Raw genomic sequence first — 21,132 nt, 5'->3', positions numbered from 1 at the left:
AATTACAGCTCAGTATACATTTTAACTTTCAACCCCTCTCCTAAGGGAACCATGCTGAATTTCGGGATAAAAAGTATCCTATGTTAGACCTCATAGTATGACCTCAAATCGTACCAAGTTTCATTGGAATCCATTCAGTAGTTTCAGCGTGATGCGCGGCCGTGATACAGACAGACAGACAGACAGATAGACAGACAGACAGACAAAAATGAAAAAAATTACAGTTTTGGGTTCAGTATCGATTATAGAGTGCCCTCGAAAAAAAATTTTCAAAATATCTTCAATGTACAGAATTTGACCTGTTACAGTTTTATTATAAGTATTGATCAGTTAATACAAATATTGACTACTAAACAATGGTACCTAATAATCATCGTTACGTCGTGCTATCGCTATCTCATACGCGGTTACACAGTACTTCAATCTACCTTTATTACTCTATCTACGATTTTAGTCCTTATTTTAAAGGTGAACCGTACTTTTGACATGACAGTTGGCACATAGAGTATGGTGCGTGAGGAGCTCAGATTGAATACCTTTAGAAGTAGCCCTAATGTGACTTTTACTGTTAGAGCGAGATAGCTAAATGCATTTAAGCTCTTATTAGAACGTGACAAAATGATTGTTGTTATCCTTATCACCGTGGAAACTTTGTTTTGTTTATCAAAATGTATTTGTACGTGAGACTTTCATAAACAACGTGAAGTGAGGTTATGTTGACTCAAGTAATTTAAAGAAATATTTTTTTTTTTATTTTTTTTTTTTCATTTCATTATTTATGTGATATGAAAATTAATGATAATTAATATGAAATAATTGATTTAGAATAAATAAATTTGTTTTGTTGTTTTTGAAGTTATTGTGCAATGGTGGGTTGCAGTATACTAGGCTACAATAGCCGAAGCGAACGTAAAATAGACGGAATAACATTTGACAAGTAAGTACCTCTGCTTGAGCGAGAGGGACTGAGGGGGCCACGCTAGTTGCATATCTGTATATAATATCTGTGGTGAGGAGTCATTTTTTACGGACTATAATTAAATTATGCTGATTTTATTCTTTAATGAATGCATAACTCACTAAATTAACCTTTCAAGGACTAGATACTTAATAATTAACACAAAAATAAATCAAGCAGGTTTCATACTTGTTATTCAAGACTAGCAGTTGCCCGCGTTTTCGTCCGCGTACAATTTCTAATTTTCCATGAGATTAAGGAATTTTTAATCTGTTAAAGGCCTTATTTACTCATTCCGATAATCTATATAATATAAAAGGAAAAGGTGACTGACTGACTGATCTATCAACGCATCGCTCTTAAACTACTGGACGGATCGGGCTGAAATTTGGCATAATTATAGTACCTACTTAGTTTTTAAGTGAGTCTGTTTACTAACAAATTGAGCCTTGAATAAAAAGATTTTATTTATTTATTTGTCCTTCAATCACGTCGCAACGATACAACGGATTGACGTGATTTTTTGCATGGGTATAGATAAAGATCTGGAAAGTGACATAGGCTACCGGCTTTTTATCCTAATTTATAATTCCAGTCGGACGAAGTCGCGAGCATCAGCTAGTTTATAATAAGGGTACTGATCGGCCGCTGCTCGCCGCCACATCTCGCCATAGTTTTAATTATTTCGGCTATATTTCGGCATAATACCATATTCCATCAATATTCCACGACATTACGCTCACCACTAAACACAAAGTGAAGTGCAAAGTGAATCCAGCAAAAATCGGGCCCGACGAAGTTCATCGGCGAAGAAACGAACACTTCACAAGGTATCTCACTACCTACGCAGAGAAACTTTCAGCTTTTATAAAATAAGGAAGGTCTGGCACGCACTGGCTCTCTCTCTATTACCTAAATATTATTTTCAGGGTTGATACATATTAGAGCCTCAATAGCTCAACCGGTAATGGAGTGGACTGAAAACCGAAAGGTCGACGGTTCAAACCCCGCCCGTTGCACTATTGTCGTACCTACTCCTAGCACAAGCCTGACGCTTAGTTGGAGAGGAAAGGGGAATATTAGTCATTTAACATGGCTAATATTCTTTAAAAAAAATAAAAAATCTACTAGTTTCTTCCGCATGGGTTTAAGTTTTTACAAATCCCTTGGAAACCATCGATATAAATGACAAGATATGGTCAAGCAAACAAAATTTTTCACGTTTTTGGAACCAAATAAATCAGCGCCACCTCTTAAATACTAATGGACGTCCCGTTTCAAATCCAGACGTCATTCACTGAGGTTGCATTGGTGCTAAAGCACTACTGACTCGGTGCCATTTTGTTTGTTCAATGGCCCTGTCCATACGAAGTAATATATACCTAAGTCAATGTTGGAAACTGTTTGATTTTCCGGGATAAAAAGTAGTCTTCACTTCCCAAGTCTTTAAATTAACCCATGCAAAAAAATCACGGTAATCCGTTACTACTTTAGGATGTGATTGAAGGACAAACCAACAAACAAACACACTTTCGCATTTATAACAATATGGATTGCCAGGAAGTGTTGCCAGGGTCCAAATGTCACGTTCCCACCATTAAAGTAAACGCCCAATGGCGACTCTTACCCGACTACGGCAAAACCAAAAGGAAGGTTTAGCAGTCTACCGTATGTATGTAGGTATATATGTATGTAATATGTATGTTTGTGTCTATGTGTGTTCCACCATAGCACCTAAACAACTGAGCCGATTTTGATAAATGAAGTGACAAGCTACAATTTATATTATGAAAAAAAACCGGCCAAGTGCGAGTCAGGCTCGCGCAACGAGGGTTCCGTACTACAGTCGTGTTTATTCGACATTTTGCACGATAATTCAAAAACAATGATGCATAAAAATAAATAAAAATCTGTTTTAGAATGTACAGGTGAAGCCCTTTCATATGATACCCCACTTGGTATAGTTATCTTACTTCGAAAATTGAAAATACTAATTATTAGTTTATGACCACAATTTAATTTTTTTTGTGTGATGTAACCACAAATTTACAGTTTTCAGATTTTTTCCCGAATGTCAGCTATAAGATTTACCTACCTGCCAAATTTCATGATTCTAGGTCAACGGGAAGTACCCTGTAGGTTTCTTGACAGACAGACAGACAACAAAGTGATCTATAGGTAAGGGTTTCGTTTTTCCTTTTAAGGTACGGAACCCTAAAAAAGATAATCATGATGATGATGAATGGCATAACACATAAATAAGCTACAAATGATACGAAAAATAAACGATCAAGATGATAATGATGACGATGAATGGATAGTAGACATTGAGTGCATTTACTAAGTACAGTACGCGGCCAATAAAGTGATGAACACCGCTCTTTAGAATGAGACAGCAGATTTGTAGAGCACTGTCTCTGTCGTTGAGACCGACAAAGCGTCATAATATGCGTATGAGTGACAGAGACAACGCTCTACAAAAATGAAATGTAAAGGCCGATGTTCATCACTTTCGGCCGCCTCCTGTAGTTTGCTTTTGTAAGGCAAATAAAAAGTCACCATGTATAAAATAGCCTTTAAAAATATGTTTCAACCCGGAAATAGTATTTTTTGTGTATTATTTTTTACATTTTGCATTAGGTATGTTATTGACATAAAAAATATATAATATGGCTTTAGTGCCAATGACTTCAATGCGCTGTTCTAAGCACCTATAAAATGTCGCTGCGGTAATCAGTAGTATCATTATTGAGGGTGACTTCAACTGAGTGACTTCAACTCTCAACATGAAGAGCGCGACCGTCTTCCTGGTGGCACTGGTAAGTGATGAACTTTTATTAAATAAGTACCCAGAAGCTGTGGTAGCCTAGTGGTTAGGACGTCCGCCTTCCAATCGGAGGTCGGGGGTCGATCGGGGCCCGACAAACGACAAGTGGGAACTGGGGGTTAGGGCCTTTTTCTCTTGAAATATGAAAGAAAAAAGACAGACAGACAGAGACACCTCCGTATTTATGATATTGGTATTTGGTACGTAAACTGGTACATACATAAACAGACTAGCTTACGCCCACGACTTTGTCCGCATGAACTACACGAATTTCGAATCCCTATACCCCCTTAGGGGTTGAATTTTTAAAAATCCTTTCTGAGCGGATGCCTTCGTTATAATAGCTATCTGCATGCAAAATTTCAGCCCAATCCATCCAGTGGCTTGAGCTGTGCGTTGATAGACCAGTCAGTCAGTCAGCCTTTCCTTTTGTAGGTAGGTACAGTGGAAACTCGATTAACCGGACTAATAAATCCGGATAATCGAATGTATGAAGAAAAGCGGGTTTTTTGCATATTATGTAGTTCACTATAATAGTATGTATTTTCAATTTTCAAAGTAAGATAACTATACCAAGTGTGATATCATATGAAAGGGCTTTGCCTGTACATTCTAAAACAGATTTTTATGCATAATAAGTTTTTGATTTATCGTACAAAATGGCGGAAAAAATACCCGAGTATGGAACCCTCGGTGCACGAGTCTGACTCGCACTTGACCGAACAATTTTCGGTTGGTAGTCCGGATAAACGCGAATCCGTATAATCGAGGGCCGGATAATCGAGTTTCTACTGGATATAGATATTTTCTAATTTGACTTGTTACAGACTGTGTTCACCACCTTATTCCTGGAATCTTTCTCCGCTGTTGTCCAAGTTAAAGAATCCGTAAAACAACTCGTTGATGAAAAACTGAATGTGAATGAAAGGATGATAGCTAGCGCTAAAAAAAGTGCAGACGATGCCTCGCTTACAGCTGAAGGTGATGTCAAAGAGAGTTTAACCCGAGCTAGCATTTGGTTGAACAATAAACTAGAGCTTACCAATAAAATGCACAATGAAATTAATAACTTGTTAAATAACGGTTCAATTGAAGCTCTTAAAAAAATCTCAGCTGACATTTCTGTAGCTGTTGCAGCACATAAAACCCAATGGGCAGAATTAAACGAAAATCTTCGAAATTACGAGGGGAAGCAAGATTTGAACGAGAAAGTGAATGCCATCTTTGCTAATGCTGGTGTAATAGATGAAACACTTAAAGACGTTCTATCAGAAGTAAAAAAGTAAACAAATTAATAATTTACTCACAAGAACGCAGGTGAGATAATTGGGCGTTTGACTCCAATTTTATTAATAAACTAGGATAAAAATAATGACGTGAACTGAAAAAACTAATTAAATCGATCAAATAACAAAAAAGTTATAAGCATTTAAATATTTTTGATAAGACAGAGATAGCGATATAGCATTTTGACGTCACAGCTTACTAATGCCATAGTAGCTTCGTGCGGTTTCATACAAATTTTCGTTTTGGGAGAAAGGGATAGAAGACCCTCCCATTCCAAAATTAAAATGCCTGTAACTTTGTAAATCTTTGTTGGATTTTAATATTTTTTTCAGCGTACGTCATTATTTTTATCCTAGTTTATAATAAAGTAATAATATTTATCATATTCAAAAGTAGAAAAATACCCAATTGTTGGTATTGTAGTGTTAGAGTGGTGATAACCTAATGGTTGAGACGTCGGCCTTGTATTCGTGAGGTTGGGTGTTCGATCCCGGGCACACATCTATAACTTTTCGGAGTTATGTGCATTTCGAAAAATTCAATATCTCTCGCTTTAACGGCAAAGCAAAACATCACAAGGAAACCGACATGCTTGAAAATTCTCCATAATATTCTCAAAGGTAAGGTAAGGTAAAGGTAAGGTACAAAAGCCAAGGCATGTATTTAGGTTTATGAAAATTCAAAAGGAACTCTTTGATTTTCCGGGACAAAAATCAGCTTATATCCATCCCTGGGATGCAAACTATCTCTGTACCAAATTTCTTCACAATCGGACAGTGAAAATATAAGACCTAACTAGTTTATTTAACTAGATACCTACCTATCTACTATAAGTTGAAAATCAGCTGAGTATAGATATTTTTTACAGGTAACATAAAAACTCGAATCACATGCACCCCTCATCCACCCTACTTCGAAGATATAGCTATATTACTACCGCAGACTACAGAAAATTGACTATGGAAACCCTAACTTAGCCGAGACGACAAACAACTTAAATAAAAGTCGAAAACATAGAACATACCATTTACTACTTTGACAACGTCGCACAAAAAAAACGGCCATGTAAGACTAACTCTCGCCGATTTGATCCGATTTTCGAACGGAGAAAGATGAAGTACGCGTTCAAAAAGACGACTGAAACACAAACTCCTGCAACCCCTTTCATAATTCTTCCTGTAAATTTTTCAGCCTTTTACAGTGTAAAAGAATGGCACTTGATTTAAATCTGCCAATTTAGTTAAGAAATTATTGTGCGCTGAATTGGCGTAAAATTGTACACAACTTATCATCCTTTAAATCGGATAAAATCGAACGTCTGCGTTAAATCAAGCCTATTCTTCGTTAGGTAGGTTTTTAGCACTTTACGTCTTTTGATGAATTAATTATTATTTAAGTAGACAGGCTTCTACAACGGGATTGACTGACTGACTGATCTATCAACGCACAGCTTAAACTACTGGACGGATCGGACTGAAATTTGGCATGCAGATAGCTTTTATGACTTAGGCATCCGCTAAGGAAGGATTTTTGAAAATTCGACCCCTAAGGGGGTGAAATAGAGGTCTGAAATTTGTGTAGTCCACGCGGACGAAGTCGCGAGCATAAGCTAGTTTAAAAGTAAAATTCAAATATCCGGCCCATTACTGAGCACGGATCTCCTATCAGAATGATAAGGGAATAATCATTTCATTTTAAATGGATACAACGTAAATATTGCTGAAATAAATAAATTACATTACAATTTTGTTTTATTTAACTTCATTCAGTGGGAAAGTAAGGTAAGTACCTAAAGCTGGGTATATATAATGAAAATCACTCACGATAGTTTAAACGCTAAAAAGCTGGGATCACGACAGACAGACAACGAGTGATCCTATTAGTCCGTAGATCCGTATGGGGTATATCCGTCGGGCGAGCATCTAATAACAAAAACTAGAAATAAATATGTTATTATGTTGCTTGGCAGCTAAAGCTGAGCTAATTTTCTGTACGGAACCCATAGAGCAGAAACAAAGAGGAGTTGGCCTAAGCAACTGTGCACTGTGATTTTCAACTAGGTCCTGACGTCATCACTGTGGGCGGGGCCTTAGTTAGTATGCTGTCTGCGTTCGTCAGGTTCACATATATTGAGACTCGTATTATCGGTGTGTTTTCGCGTTTTTAAGAACAAAAGGATGAAGTGTTGTGTTTTATCGTGTCAAAGTTATTCAGACAGACGTTCTGAAGTGCGATTGCGTAAGTTTTAACCATCATGGCAAATCTAAGCGATTGGTCATAAATGGTAAAACCGAATTCGAATTGCGTAAATTGTATCATCATATGAAGACCTACTGGTGACCGGTGACTTAAAAATTTTTCATTAGAATCGCGTTTTATTATACAAATAGCATTAGTGAAAGTCAATATTTTTTGTTTTTAAGAATTATGTCGGACACAAAAACAATGCAACTTAAAAGTTAACTTATTAATTTCATCATAAAAATTACCTTTCATACTTAAAACATTGAATTCTAACGTTATTATTATATAATGCATTTGCAATAACTAAACGCTTTGAACGAATGAATAGTCGAGTTTACTGCTATTCGACAATAGGTGGCGTTAGTGGACTTATTTTTTCCTATGTTTTTCCTCTTAGATTATGCTTTTTCCTGTAAGTCTACGTTTCAAGTGTCAATTAAGTGACAAGTGACAGTGGTGTCAATGTCAGTAATGACAAATTACGAATTTTACGAGAACAAATTACAATAACAAATTAGACAAAATTCTCAGTTCGATATCTATTCCATAATTTCCATACGTTAATAAAATTAAGAAGTCTCCGGCAGAGAAATGCCTATAAGCACTCTGGCCTACTAGAAGCCAACGAGGGGAACGTGGGGGCACAAAGTTATGAGAAGCAACGCCTTGAAATTGCTTGGATATCAAATGGAGATTGCAGAACAGGCACTGAAGAAGTTGTAAAGGCATTATCCTTAACCCTAGAACCCTACTTGGTTTACTATGAACAGCCCAGAGTGTTATCGGAGCCTCAATAACTCAACGGTTCGAGGAGCGGACTGAAATCCGAAAGGTCGCCGGTTCAAACCCCACCCATTGCACTATTGTCGTACCTACTCCTAGCACAAGCTTTACGCTTAGTTGGAAAGAAAAGGGGATTATTAGTCACCATAATAAACTTGCTAACATTCTTTATAAAAATAAATCAAAAATCAAATGTTAAGTTTTCTCACATTAAGACTTTGAGTTATTTATAGCATATAAGTAGGCAAATAATTTATTATTTACTATGTGTTCATAATTAGTAATCTTTGATCAAGAGCGGTGATAGTGTAGTGGTTAAGATGTCTGCCTCCAATGTGATAAACCAGTGATGAGTTGATGATGATGAGTTGTGTGCCGTGTTAAAATTGACTGTGATTCACATTCAACATTTTAGCATATTATAAGTAGGTAAAATTTTCCTATGTTTATCATAAGTAAACAGATAAACCCAACTAAAACCCAAAGAAATACCTAATAATACCAAACGGGTGGGGCTGAGTAGCTAGTAGGTTCCTAATCATCTGTCGCTTATCCTATATTTTTATTATTTGTAATAGTTGTAGACAATAAAGATGTTTAATATCGTAATTTACATACTTTTTATTTTATGAACAGAATTTTCTCCTCTTTCATTTGATATCCTACTTACCTACTCATTACCATAGCAAAAAAATTTTCAGAGACCTACTATTTAGGGTTCCAAAAGAAAAAAACCGGCCAAGTTCGAGTCAGGCTCGCGCACCGAGGGTTTTGTACTAGTATTTTTTCGACATTTTGCACGATAAATGAAAAACTGATGCATAAAAATCTGTTTTATAATGCACCAGTGAAGCCCTTTCATATGATACCCCACTTGATATAGTTATCTTACTTTGAAAATTGTTAACACTAATTACCTATTTGTTCATGACCACAATTTTTTTGTGTGATGTAACCACAAATTCACGGTTTTCAGATTGTTCCCCTTATGTTTGCTATAAGACCTATCTACCTGCCAAATTTTATGATTCTAGGTCAACGGGAAGTACCCTGTAAGTTTCTTGACAGACAGACAACAAAGTAATCCTATAAGGATTCTGTTTTTCCTTTTGAGGTACAGAACCTTAAAAAGGAACCCTTACAGGATCACTTCATTGTATGTCTGTTGTGTCTATCAAGAAAAGGGAATCAAAACCTACAGGGTACTTCCCGTTGACCTAGAATCATAACCACAAATTTCATGGTTTCTGGATTTTTTCCTTTACTTGTAGTATAAGACCTACCTACCTGCCAAATTTCATGATTTTAGGTCAACGGGAAGTACCCTATACTTAGGTTTTCTTGGCAGACATGACTATTCTATCCTAATTTTTCTTATTTTCATCAATACGTACCTACCTACTATAATATAAGACCAATATTTTAGCGTTTAGTTAGTACAGCCGGGACAGATAGTATTTATAATAAGACCAATACTTTGAACTCTGTAGAGATACGTGTAGATCTCTGCCTTGACTGCAAGTATGGGTGTGAGTTCGTCGACAAGTTGCTGGAACAGTGGCAAAGATAGCCTGTAATTGTCCACAAATTCCCTTCTGGGATGTGGCAGGGGCTTTCGGCAGCTGGGAACTCCTCATTCCCATTCTCAGCATGTATGGGTGAGCTATTTTCACAATTACAATTAGGTAGGTACTTAACAAGATAAAGTAAAAAGTTAAACAGCTAGGTACCTACTCTTAAGAAATAGGTAAGTAGATAGGTACCTAAATATAGCTACCCTGGGGTCTAATCAACTAAGTAAAACTCTCTCCAATGTATGAAATGAATAGATTTAATTGCAAAAAACACTCACCAAATATTTACACGGTTTAAACCTATGATGAAACAGAAAACTTACTTACTAAAACATAGCAATTAATTAAATAAAACTGTAACTAGGTTCCTACCTAACTGATTAAACTGGCATGGCCAAATAAACAGAATTAATTGCATAGGTACCTACTTAATATTGTACTAACGAATCGATTGAGACCACATTTATCAAAATCGGCTCAGTAGTTTAGGAACATAAGTACTTAAATACAAACATCTAGGTACAAAGACTGCTAAAATCATATCCTTACCTTTTTGCTTTGCCGTAATAATAATAATATTAAAGCCCTTTATTTACTGAACTTAAACATACTTAATAGAGTTTTAATAAGAACCTAGGTATCGTTCCTACCTACCTAGGTAGTAGATAGGTATAACTAGTACAGTACATTCATTAATAACATAAATAAAAAATGCTTTATCATTATTATTGGTAGGTACTTAATAACATTGCCCTTGAAACCTGTTACATTACTATTTCCTAAATATTTTAACATAAATGTACCTACCTACTTTTACTTATTAGTAAGTATATTTTTGCTATTATATGTAGTAATAATGCATACTTCTTTTTCTCGTTTATTTTATCTTCAGTATTTCTATATAAAAAATATAAGTACCTATTAGGTAGCTACTTTCCTTTAAGTATAACATTCTAGAATTTTAGTCTTTGACAATGTTTTTTCTTAAATGATAGTAGATAGTTGGGTAGGTCCTTATAACATTCTATTAAATAATAAAAGATGTAAGTAGCTATTTTCATTCTTTTTGACTGGAATATGGAAACCAAGGTAAATTAAATTGTTGAATAAATGATCAAATTAAAAGTTGTAAATAATATTCATTCTTATGTAGGTACTTGTCTAGTGTAGTGTAGAATGCAAATAAACAATTCATTTTTACTAACTTATATTATTGATATTGTATCCAAGGAAGTAGGTTCTTTTAATAATAAAAATGTAGGTATGTAAGGTTGTGTCTGCCAATCCGCAGTTGGCCAGCGTAGTGGACTATGGCCAGACTCTTCTCATACTGAGAGGAAACCTGTGCTCCGTGGTGAGCCGGCTATGAGTTGATCATGATGATGTTTTAAGTAGGTAGTTAGGTATAGTTAGGTATAGTATACAAAATGACTCCTCACGCACCATTTTAACTCTATGAGTCAACTTTCACCTCAAAGTATGGTACCTTTGACATGAAATTTGACACATAAAGTTAAAATGGCGCGTAAGGAGTTAAATTTTATACCATTAAACCATTTAATGTTTATAATAAAGTAAGCTATTTTACATAACATAAAATACTACATTAAATAAACAAACAAAAATTTAATTACCTACAAAACTCACCTATTAGATTTGAGTAGGTAGGTACATACATAAGTACCTACAACATAATTATACCTAAGCCAATTTAAACTTAAAACAATCTGTCTGTAATCAGTCGAGTTCTTTTCTAAGGTAATCAGTGAACAAATTACTTAAATGCTAATTTGTTTCCAGTAGATACCTAGGTAGATACCGTTTAGCTGTGCAGTACACCCTAGGCCCTAGGGTGTGAGGCCTCCTTCAGGTGTTTTCTGTGTCCATTTAACATACGGTACCTACCTAGTCAATCAAAACACCTATGAACTGTATTTACACTGAAGGTTATTGGTCTAACCTCTCAGGGTGACCAGCCGGATTGAGAGGCGTCGATACCTAGTGGTTTTCTAGCATCTAGCATCACTAAATTATTATCACTAGTTGTAGTTTAGCTAGGTACTTATGTATGCAATGAATTATTAAGTACCTTTTATTGCAATAATAACGTCAATTTTTGTTTAAAACACTTTTTGATAAAGAGCTGTGTTAATTTGTGCACTGTTGAGCCTTCGGCTTTGCCGTAGTCGAGTAAAAAGGTACAAAATTTACCGCGGTGAAGTAGGAATTGGCTTAAAAAAGTTAGATAATTATATTTAAAACCTATATTATGACCTATATTAAGACCATTGTCATAGGTCTCGAGTCACAGTTATTATTTGACATAAGCAATGGCCTCAAAATAGTTACACAATCGAAATTAGCTGTCAAATCTTATCAAATCATTCACTCAATGGTCTAAAAACCAATCTCATAACCATGTAATGACTAAACAATCATGAACACCTTACACAATTCGAAATTGTCGTTTGACAACTGAAATCGTCTGTTTACGCCATGAAATGAATACCATTTCCATGGTAACTTTTTACACAATCGCACCTCAGATGCTATGAATGGTATCACATTTCATTTGTAAGTAATTTTATACGTAATTATTAAAATAGTTCTAGATTATTGACATCTAGTGTGAGATAGCTGAACTATGTAGTGACATCAATATATCGATGTTAGGTCGCTAAGCGAGTAGTTTTGCTACTAACCCGCAGATGGAAAATTGAGAAGTGGGCGGCGTTCCACAACCCCTCACCCCGCAAAATGTCACTCGATATTTCATAGGGAAATCTTAATACAACATCTCCTCTTTGTTTCTGCTCTATGACGGAACCCTAAAAATCCACAAAATATCTTCTTATCTTGTAAAAGTTAAACACTGCAAAAATAGTATTATGGAGATAGGTAATATTTATGTAAGTAATTTCTAAACAAAGCTTAAAAAACCGGCGAAGTGCGAATCAGACTCGCGCACTGAGGGTTCCGTACTACAATCGTATTTTATCGACATTTTGCACGATACATCAAAACTAGACTCTACTAGATCTCGTTCAAATCAATTTTCGGTGGAAGTTTGCATGGTAATGTACATCATATTTTTTTATTAGTTTTATCATTCACTTATTTTAGAAGTGACATACGGACGGACAGACAGACATGACGAATCATGATTAACCCATCACCGGCTCACTACAGAGCGCGGGTCTCCTCTCAGAGTGAGAAGCGTTATTGGCCATAGTCTACCACGCTGGCCATGTGCGGATTGGTAGACTCCACACACGTTTGAGAACATTATGGAGAACTCTCAGGCATGCAGGTTTCCTCACGATGTTTTCCTTCACCGTTAAAGCAAATTTTATTTAATTAATTAAAACGCACATAACTCCGAAAAGTTAGAGGTGCGTGCCCGGGATCGAACCCCCGACCTCCAATTAGAAGGCGGTCCTCCTAACCACTAGGCTATCACAGCTTACAACGACGAATCTATAAGGGATCCTTTTTTGCCATTCCGCTACGGAACTCTAAAAAGAGTTAATGTCAATAACTATTATGCAATAGAATTTTCCATTCTTATCTTTGTAGACACAGATATTTACAGTGCGCGGCCAAAAGTAATAAACATCAATCTTTAGAAGGAGATAGCAGATTTGTAGAGCACCGTCTCGGTCGTTGAGGCTGACAAAACGTCATATGGGTATGAGTGACACAGACAACGTTCTACAAAGAAGAAATGTCATTCTTAAGGCCGATGTGCAACTAGTTTGGCCCCAATAGTCCCTCTCGCTCAAGCTGAGGTACTAAGCCTCCGCTATCCGTCCGTCCGTCTGTCTGTCGGTGAGCTGTATTTTTTTTTTTTTTTTTTTTTTGAGTTTTAAATTTTTAGTTTTTTTTTTTTTTTTTTTTTTTTTTCCACACAAACAGAAAAAACACAATATTGGTTTCTTCGTGCTCGTAAGCGCTTGGCGGCTTGTCTGAGCACTGCACATTCCTCTGTAGTCTTATACTTACATACATACTATACATACTATTAATGTAGGTAGGTAGTTTCAAAATAAAATAATTATGTCCGCGTATATCAGCTTCAATCTCACGAACCGTAATAGGTAGAGTTGCGGATATTCTCATTTTGCAAACTTTTTCTTTTAATTGTGCGTCTTATAGCACCCTATGTCCAGCAGTGGACGTCTATTGGTTGATAATGATGAGGATGATGATGATGCATAATATATGTGAAATATAAATAAATATAATATACAAAATACTCTTTTGTATGATAGGTAATACATACTGCTTCACTCTGTATTTGAATGAGTGGTAGGTACTTAGTGACAATTTTCTCAGATTTTTTATTTTAACGCAAAATAAAAAAGTAATATTACTAAATTAACAATTTATTTATAGAAGTAACAGCTAAGTTTGTTGTCTTTATCTGTGACACGCACGTGCAAACTATGGAACCAACTCCCACCGGCGGTGTTCCCACTAGATTATAACATGGGGTTATTCAAGGGGCGGACCAACAAATTCCTAAAAGGCCGGCAACGCATCGGTTCCTCCGGTGCTGCAAATGGGCTCCGAGGTGACCCGCCCTGCTCGTATGCTGGCTATCTCTATTAAAAAAAAAATTTAATAGAGATAGCCAGATACCTGATGCCTGCCTCTGATGCCTATAACACTAGTGTACAACTTATTTTAGGCATCGCTGGCTTAACCTAATTTTAGTTGTAATTTTTGTGAAACAATTTTTTTTTTTTTTAATGATCCTATCCTATGCCTATGCTCAATAGTGGTAAAAATCTTAATGCGTTTCACAGAATACATCTACTTACCAAATTTCAACAGTATAGCTCTTACAGCTCCCCCTCCCTCCCAGGGAGGCAGGACGACCTCCCTGGCGCAGTGGTGAGCGCTGTGGTCTTAATAGTGGGAGGTCCCGGGTTCGATTCCTGGCAGGGGTTTGGAATTTTATAATTTCTAAATTTCTGGTCTGGTCTGGTGGGAGGCTTCGGCCGTGGCTAGTTACCACCCTACCGGCAAAGCCGTGCCGCCAAGCGATTTAGCGTTCCGGTACGATGCTGTGTAGAAACCAAAGGGGTATGGGTTTAATAAAAACTGCCATACCCCTTCCAGGTTAGCCCGCAATCATCTTAGACTGCATCATCACTTACCACCAGGTGAGATTGCAGTCAAGGGCTAACTTGTATCTGAGTAAAAAAAAAAAAAGCTTCGGAAATAAGTGGCTGTGACATACATCCAGACAGACAGACATGACGAATCTATAATAAGGGTTCAGTTTTAAGCCATTCGGCTACGGGACCCTAAAAAAGACTATTTTATACTTTGACGAAAGATTTTTACACCTTCATTACCTGTTATATCCCAAAGCCACCATGATCATCTTCATAGTCGCTGATCGTTCCTCCCTGTGAAAATTTAAATTTAATTGAAAAATTAAAAAGAGCAACCGCTGAGTTTCTTGCTGGTTCTTCTCGGTGGGAACGGCATTACTAACCAGTGGTAAATTAAAACTACCTGACTATTCATAAGCACTTGTAAAAAGTTTACATGAATAAAAAAAACATTCTATTCTATTCTATTCTATTCTGTGTTGTGGACATTACGTAGAGAAACTTTCAGCTTTTATAAAATTAGGAAGGTCTGGCACGCGCTGGCTCTCTCTCTGTAAGACAAAAGTCACCATGTCGGTATTTAAAGCTTGTAAAAAAAATTATCAACCCTGAAATTAATATTTAGGCAAGTACCTACCTACTACTTAATAAATAAATAAATAAATAAGCCTAGCTCTAAATTTTTTTTTGTTTAATATTTTTTGTATAATATTTTTTTCTTTCTTTTTTTGCTTTACTTTTTTTTATTTTTTTCCATTATTAATACCTTTTTCTATATATTATTGCTTATTATTATTAGGTATATCTTGCTCTAATAATTCAGAGGTCATCCCAACCGAGGGAGTCAGCGACTACTATCCCCCCGAACTTCAGAAAAAGGGGGAGGCCTTTGCCCCACCTACATACTTACCTAAATATTATTTTCAGAGTGCTTTGTTTACCTTATGCATTATGACTGACATAAAAATTAGATAATTATATGATAATATTGTGGCTTTAGTGCAAACAACTGGAATCCATTGTTGTAAGTATAAAAAGTCGGTGCGGTAATCAGTAGTATCATTATTGAGAGTGACTTCAACTGATTGACTTCAACTCTCAACATGAAGAGCGCAACCGTCTTCCTCGTGGCACTGGTAAGTTATGAACTTTTCTTTACTAAGTAACTGGTATAAGTCCCGCAAATTGCTAATGCGCGTGGCAGCTATTTTTGTGACGTCACCACTACACTGAAGTTTTGAGGTGATGGTATTTTTTATTTCGGCTGACGTCAAAATGAAGTCATTTCGATGTTAATGAGACATGGTTCCAGCGCAATAGCAATATGACTTTGTTGAATAACCCCACCCCTTGAATAACCCATGTTGAAAACTATAATATACTAGCTTCTGCCCACGGCTTCGCCTGCGTGGCCTACAGGAAACAAATGGCATTTGTTTTTCAGAAACAAACATTATAACATCAGGACGCGCACACTGAACAGCACCAAATGACACATAATATTATAACCTTCCAATCCCCGTTTCATCCCTTTAGGGGGGATTTTCTCATAGCCGTTTCTTAGCTGACACCTAACCTCAAGAAAAAACCTACTTTCCAAATTTCAAGTTAATAATATCAATCATTAAAACTTTGCAATACGAACTTTCATCTCCTATTTCACCACCCTTATGGGCAAATTTTCCAAAAATCCTGAAACACATACTTCTTCATTTGTGACTGAAAACCCATATACCAATTTTCGTGCAAATAACTTGAAAAATGACGGACTTTCATACAAACTTCCATCCCCCATTTAACCCACTTAGAGGTGGAATTTCGAAAAATCCTTTCTTAGTGGATACCTACTCTTTACAAAGAATAGACCCTCCAAATTTCATGTCTTTAGGACCAGCGGTTTAGGCTGTGCGTTGATATATATGTTAGTCAGTCAGTCAGTCAGTCAGGACTTTGAATTTTATACATATAGATATGGATATTTTTAAATTTGTCTTATTCCAGACGGTGTTCACCACCCTATTCCTGGAATCTTCAACTGCAGCTGTGGATTCTACTAGTCAAGACACCATTATAGTTAATGACTCCGTAAAAAAATCCCTTGACGACCTCCTAACTGTCAATGCAGGGCTTATAGCAAGCGCCAAAGAAGATGCAGATAATGCACTCCTTACCGCTGAAGGTGATGACAAAGAGGTTTTCGGCTCAGTTAGTGATTGGTTGTACAACAAAGGACAAGTTATCATTGAATTGCATAATGAAATGGATGATGCATTAAGTGGTGGTTCTCTTAAAGTTCTCGTACAAGTCTCGGATGCAATTACTGACGCTATTGCAGTGAAAAAAACCGAATGGGCTGCATTAATCGAAACTGTATCAAATGGTGAACTCAAAACAGATTTGAATGGTAAAGTTATTACCAACTTTGGTAACGCTGATCTGGTAGATGTGGCACTTAAAGGCGTGATTTGCCAAAGTCAGTGATCTAAGTATACTTATATTAAGTCAATGATTTTTAAGCACTTTGGACGAAAAAGAATATTGTTTCTATTTATACATTTTGTTATTGTAATAAATTGTTCATATTTAATTTGAGTTTTGTATCATTTGTGGCACAGGCTGATTTACATGAAAATATAAATAAATTCATTTCATTTAATTATGTTATTGATTTCAAATAATATAGGACCAACCTACTAATTATCTACATTGAAAAAATTACTAAAATAAACAAATTAGTACATTGCAATTTACAAGTTAGTTTGTTTTGTTTTATTTTAGATACAGTTTTATTATAAGTATTGATTTGATTTTAAACTAGCAGTTGCCCACGACTTCGTCCGCGTAAAATTTCTGGTTTCTCATGAGATCTGAAATTTTCCCGCTGCAAAAGGCCTCACTTACCTACGCACCAGAATACCTAAATGCCAATTTCCATATCTCTAACTTCAAAAACATAGGATTTCCATATAACTTTTCAACCCACATTTCACCCCCTTAGGGGGAGAATTTAGTTAGATCCTTTTTTATCTGATACTTACCCCCTAGAAAGAACCTACGTTTCAAATTTCAAGTAAAAATAACAATAGTTAAAACATTTATTTTTAAAAACTTTTCCCCCCTATTTTACCACACTTATGGGGGGATTTCCCTTTTTGACTTGTACAGATTTTTATTATTTAAAGCTTATAACCTAAATGTCGATTTTCATGCCTCTAACATTAAAATCTATCTAGTGTTTTATAAATTTCCAATTGCAAAAATTACTGATAGTGTATGACATGAATTTTAGTTCTCTTATCTTATTACAATTACCTGAATTATTTGAATTTCTTTAAATGCGACTAAATTCCGCCATTGTGTTATCACCTTATTATTTATTTAATATCTAGCTTATGTTCGCGACTTCGTCCGCGTGGACTATACAAATTTCAAACCCCTGTTTCACCCCCTGAATTTTCAAAAATCCTTTCTTAGCGGATGCCTACGTGATAATAGCTATCTGCATGCCAAATTACAGCCCGATCCGTCTAGTAGTTTGAGCTGTGCGTTGATAGATCAGTCAGTCAGTCAGTCACCTTTTCCTTTTATATATCCTCTCGCTCCAGCAATGCACGGGGCTGCAATGACTTGTATAGTACGGTATAATAACATTGTAAATTGTAAAATTAAAATTAAAAAGAGCAACCGCCGAGTTTCTTGCTGGTTCTTCTCGGTAGGAACGGCATTCCGAACCAGTGGTAAATTAAAACTACCCGACAATTCGAAAGCGCTTGTAAAAAGTCTACTTGAATAAAAACATTCTATTCTATTCTATTCTATTCTATTCTATTCTATATTTAGAAAATGGAAAGGTAACCTGTTGTTATATAGGTACCTAGGTACTTACTAATATTATAAAGGTGAAAAGTTTGTGAGTTTGCATGTAGTTCGTTTGTTGGCCTCAAAAACTACTGTTTATTTATTTTTTAATATTAAAAAAATTAAAGATATTCTTTATTGAATTACGAGAGCCAAAACACGATTGGCACAATTTGGCTCGATACAAAAAAAGTAAACCGGCCAAGTGCGAGTCAGGCTCGCGCAATGAGGGTTCCGTACTACAGTCGTATTTTTTCGGCATTTTGCACGATAATTCAAAAACTATGATGCATAAAAATAAATAAAAATCTGTTTTAGAATGAACAGGTGAAGACCTTTCATATGATACCCCATTTGATATAGTCACTCACTTCGAAAGTTGAAAATACTAATTATTAGTTCATGACCACAATTTAATTTTTTTTGTGTAATCTAACCCTAATTTCACGGTTTTCAGATTTCTCCCCAAATGTCAGCTATAAGATCTACCTACCTGCTAAATTTCATGATTCTAGGTCAACGGGAAGTACCCTGTAGGTTTCTTGACAGACAGACAACAAAGTGATCCTATAAGGGTTCCGTTTTTCCTTTTGAGGTACGGAACCCTAAAAATATTAAAAAACCGACTTCCAAAACCACTACGAAGTAAAAAATAACTTTGGTTTCTAGTTTCTATACGTGTAGGGATGTATGTTGAAGTCGGGCGAGCTACACGCTTTTTTTTTTTATTTGTTATAGGCGCACGCTTGACCACGATCACACCTGATGGAAAGTGACGATGTGGCCTAAGATGGGACGCGTTTGCCTAGAAGGTGCCTATTCACTCTTATTTTAAATTTTAAATTTCTAGTTTCTTTTATGCTCGCCCGACTTTATACATTTATTTTTAGCTTTTTAGTGTAAGTTCTAAGTAGTCATTGCTTGACACCTAAAATATCAATTCACCATCAGAAACTCCAGAATCCCCACGGCTTAGGAGTTCAGTACCTTGCAGCATCAGCATTGAGGAGTTGGGATCCGAAGTTCAATGGTGTAACCGTAGTCTATGTTTGGCACCAAAAAAAATATTGCATCATCCGCAGTTCCTGTATCACTATAGTTTAGGAGTTGTACCCTACATCATCAGGGATGAGGAGTTGGGACTTGGAGTTCAAGCATGCTTGGTACCTACAACATTAATAATTCACTATGAAAACTTCCTGAATCTTGATAACTTAGGCGGGCAATAACCGTGCAGCATCAGGATTGAGGAGTTGGATCCAGAAATTTAAATGGGACCACCACCTTATCCTCTGTTCATTGAAATTTTGCAAATCAGTCCAGAAACCTCGAAAAAATCGATGTACCTACATAGGTACATAAAAAAAACGGCCGAGTTAAGAACCACCTTCTTTTTGGAAGTCGGTTAAAAATGTGTTATTAAGGTCTTTTTGAATCCATAATCAGGATTCTAAAATATGAGCGCATAATATAAAGTAATCTACTGTTCAGTATAACATTTACAACTACAATATAACAGTACCTACCTACTGACATTTTTTTTATTGCTTGATAACTATTATCTTATTATGACATTCATATATCCATACTAATATTACAAATCTAGAAAGTGTGTCTGTTTGTCTGTTAACATTTCAGAGTCCTTCTGTTTGACCAATTTGGACGAAAGTTGGTCCACAATACCATATCTTAGCGATCTCTTTAGATAGCTTGCTCCTCGGGTAGGTATGGCTTGAGTTACTATTTATCCCGGAAAATCAAAGAGTTCCCACGGGATTTTTAGGGTTCCGTAACTCAAAACGTAAAAAGGGACCCTCATATAGGATCGTTTTATTGTTTGTCTGTCGTGACAGTGAAGAAACCTATAGGGTACTTCCCGTTGACCTAGAATCGTGAAATTTGGCAGGTAGGTAGGTCTTATGGCACAAGTAAAGGAAAAATCCGAAAACAGTGTACTTGTGGTTAGGTACATTACAAAAAAAATATGTGTTCATGAACGATAATTTACTAAACACATCATAGATGGCGCAGTCCGTCATTAAATGGCACGAGGTTTTTTTATAGGGTATATATTTTTATTGGGTAATTTTTATCCCAAACTATCTGCCCCGGCGAACTTCGTACCGCCTAACCGTCGAATCTTTTTCAGGATTTTTTTTAATTTTTCTCTCCGTAAGAACCATCCTCGTACTTCAAGGAATATTATAAAAACAGAATTAGCGAAATCGGTTCAGCTGTTCTCGAGTTTTGCGATCAGCAACACATTTAGCGATTCATTTTTATTTAAAGAGGCAATCAAAGGGGTTTATAAAAAGTTAAATCCATGCAAACGAAGTCGCGGACATCGTCAAGTCTATTTTTATCAATATACTTAATTCAATATTATTGTATCAATATATTGAATAATGCACTAATTTTGTATAAAAGGTCTGTGAAGTAGTAAAATTTGTCATTGTTGTAAGCTGAGGTAACCCACAA

General features: G+C 36.0%; 1 protein-coding gene across 1 annotated transcript; it reads left to right on the top strand.

Moving 5' to 3' along the window:
* The first annotated feature begins 3,731 nt into the window (after window positions 1-3,731).
* On the top strand, window positions 3,732-17,277 carry LOC138404373 (uncharacterized). Its single transcript, XM_069508098.1, has 2 exons — window positions 3,732-3,777; window positions 16,798-17,277. Exons 1-2 carry the CDS (start codon window positions 3,745-3,747, stop codon window positions 17,275-17,277), a joined length of 513 nt encoding a protein of 170 aa, XP_069364199.1. The 5' UTR covers window positions 3,732-3,744.
* Window positions 17,278-21,132: the final 3,855 nt, after the last annotated feature.

Source organism: Maniola hyperantus, chromosome 28, assembly GCF_902806685.2.
Source record: "Maniola hyperantus chromosome 28, iAphHyp1.2, whole genome shotgun sequence".
Lineage (NCBI taxonomy): Eukaryota > Metazoa > Arthropoda > Insecta > Lepidoptera > Nymphalidae > Maniola > Maniola hyperantus.
Note: the sequence above shows the minus strand (reverse complement) of the source record. Positions and strands in the feature narration are given on the sequence as shown.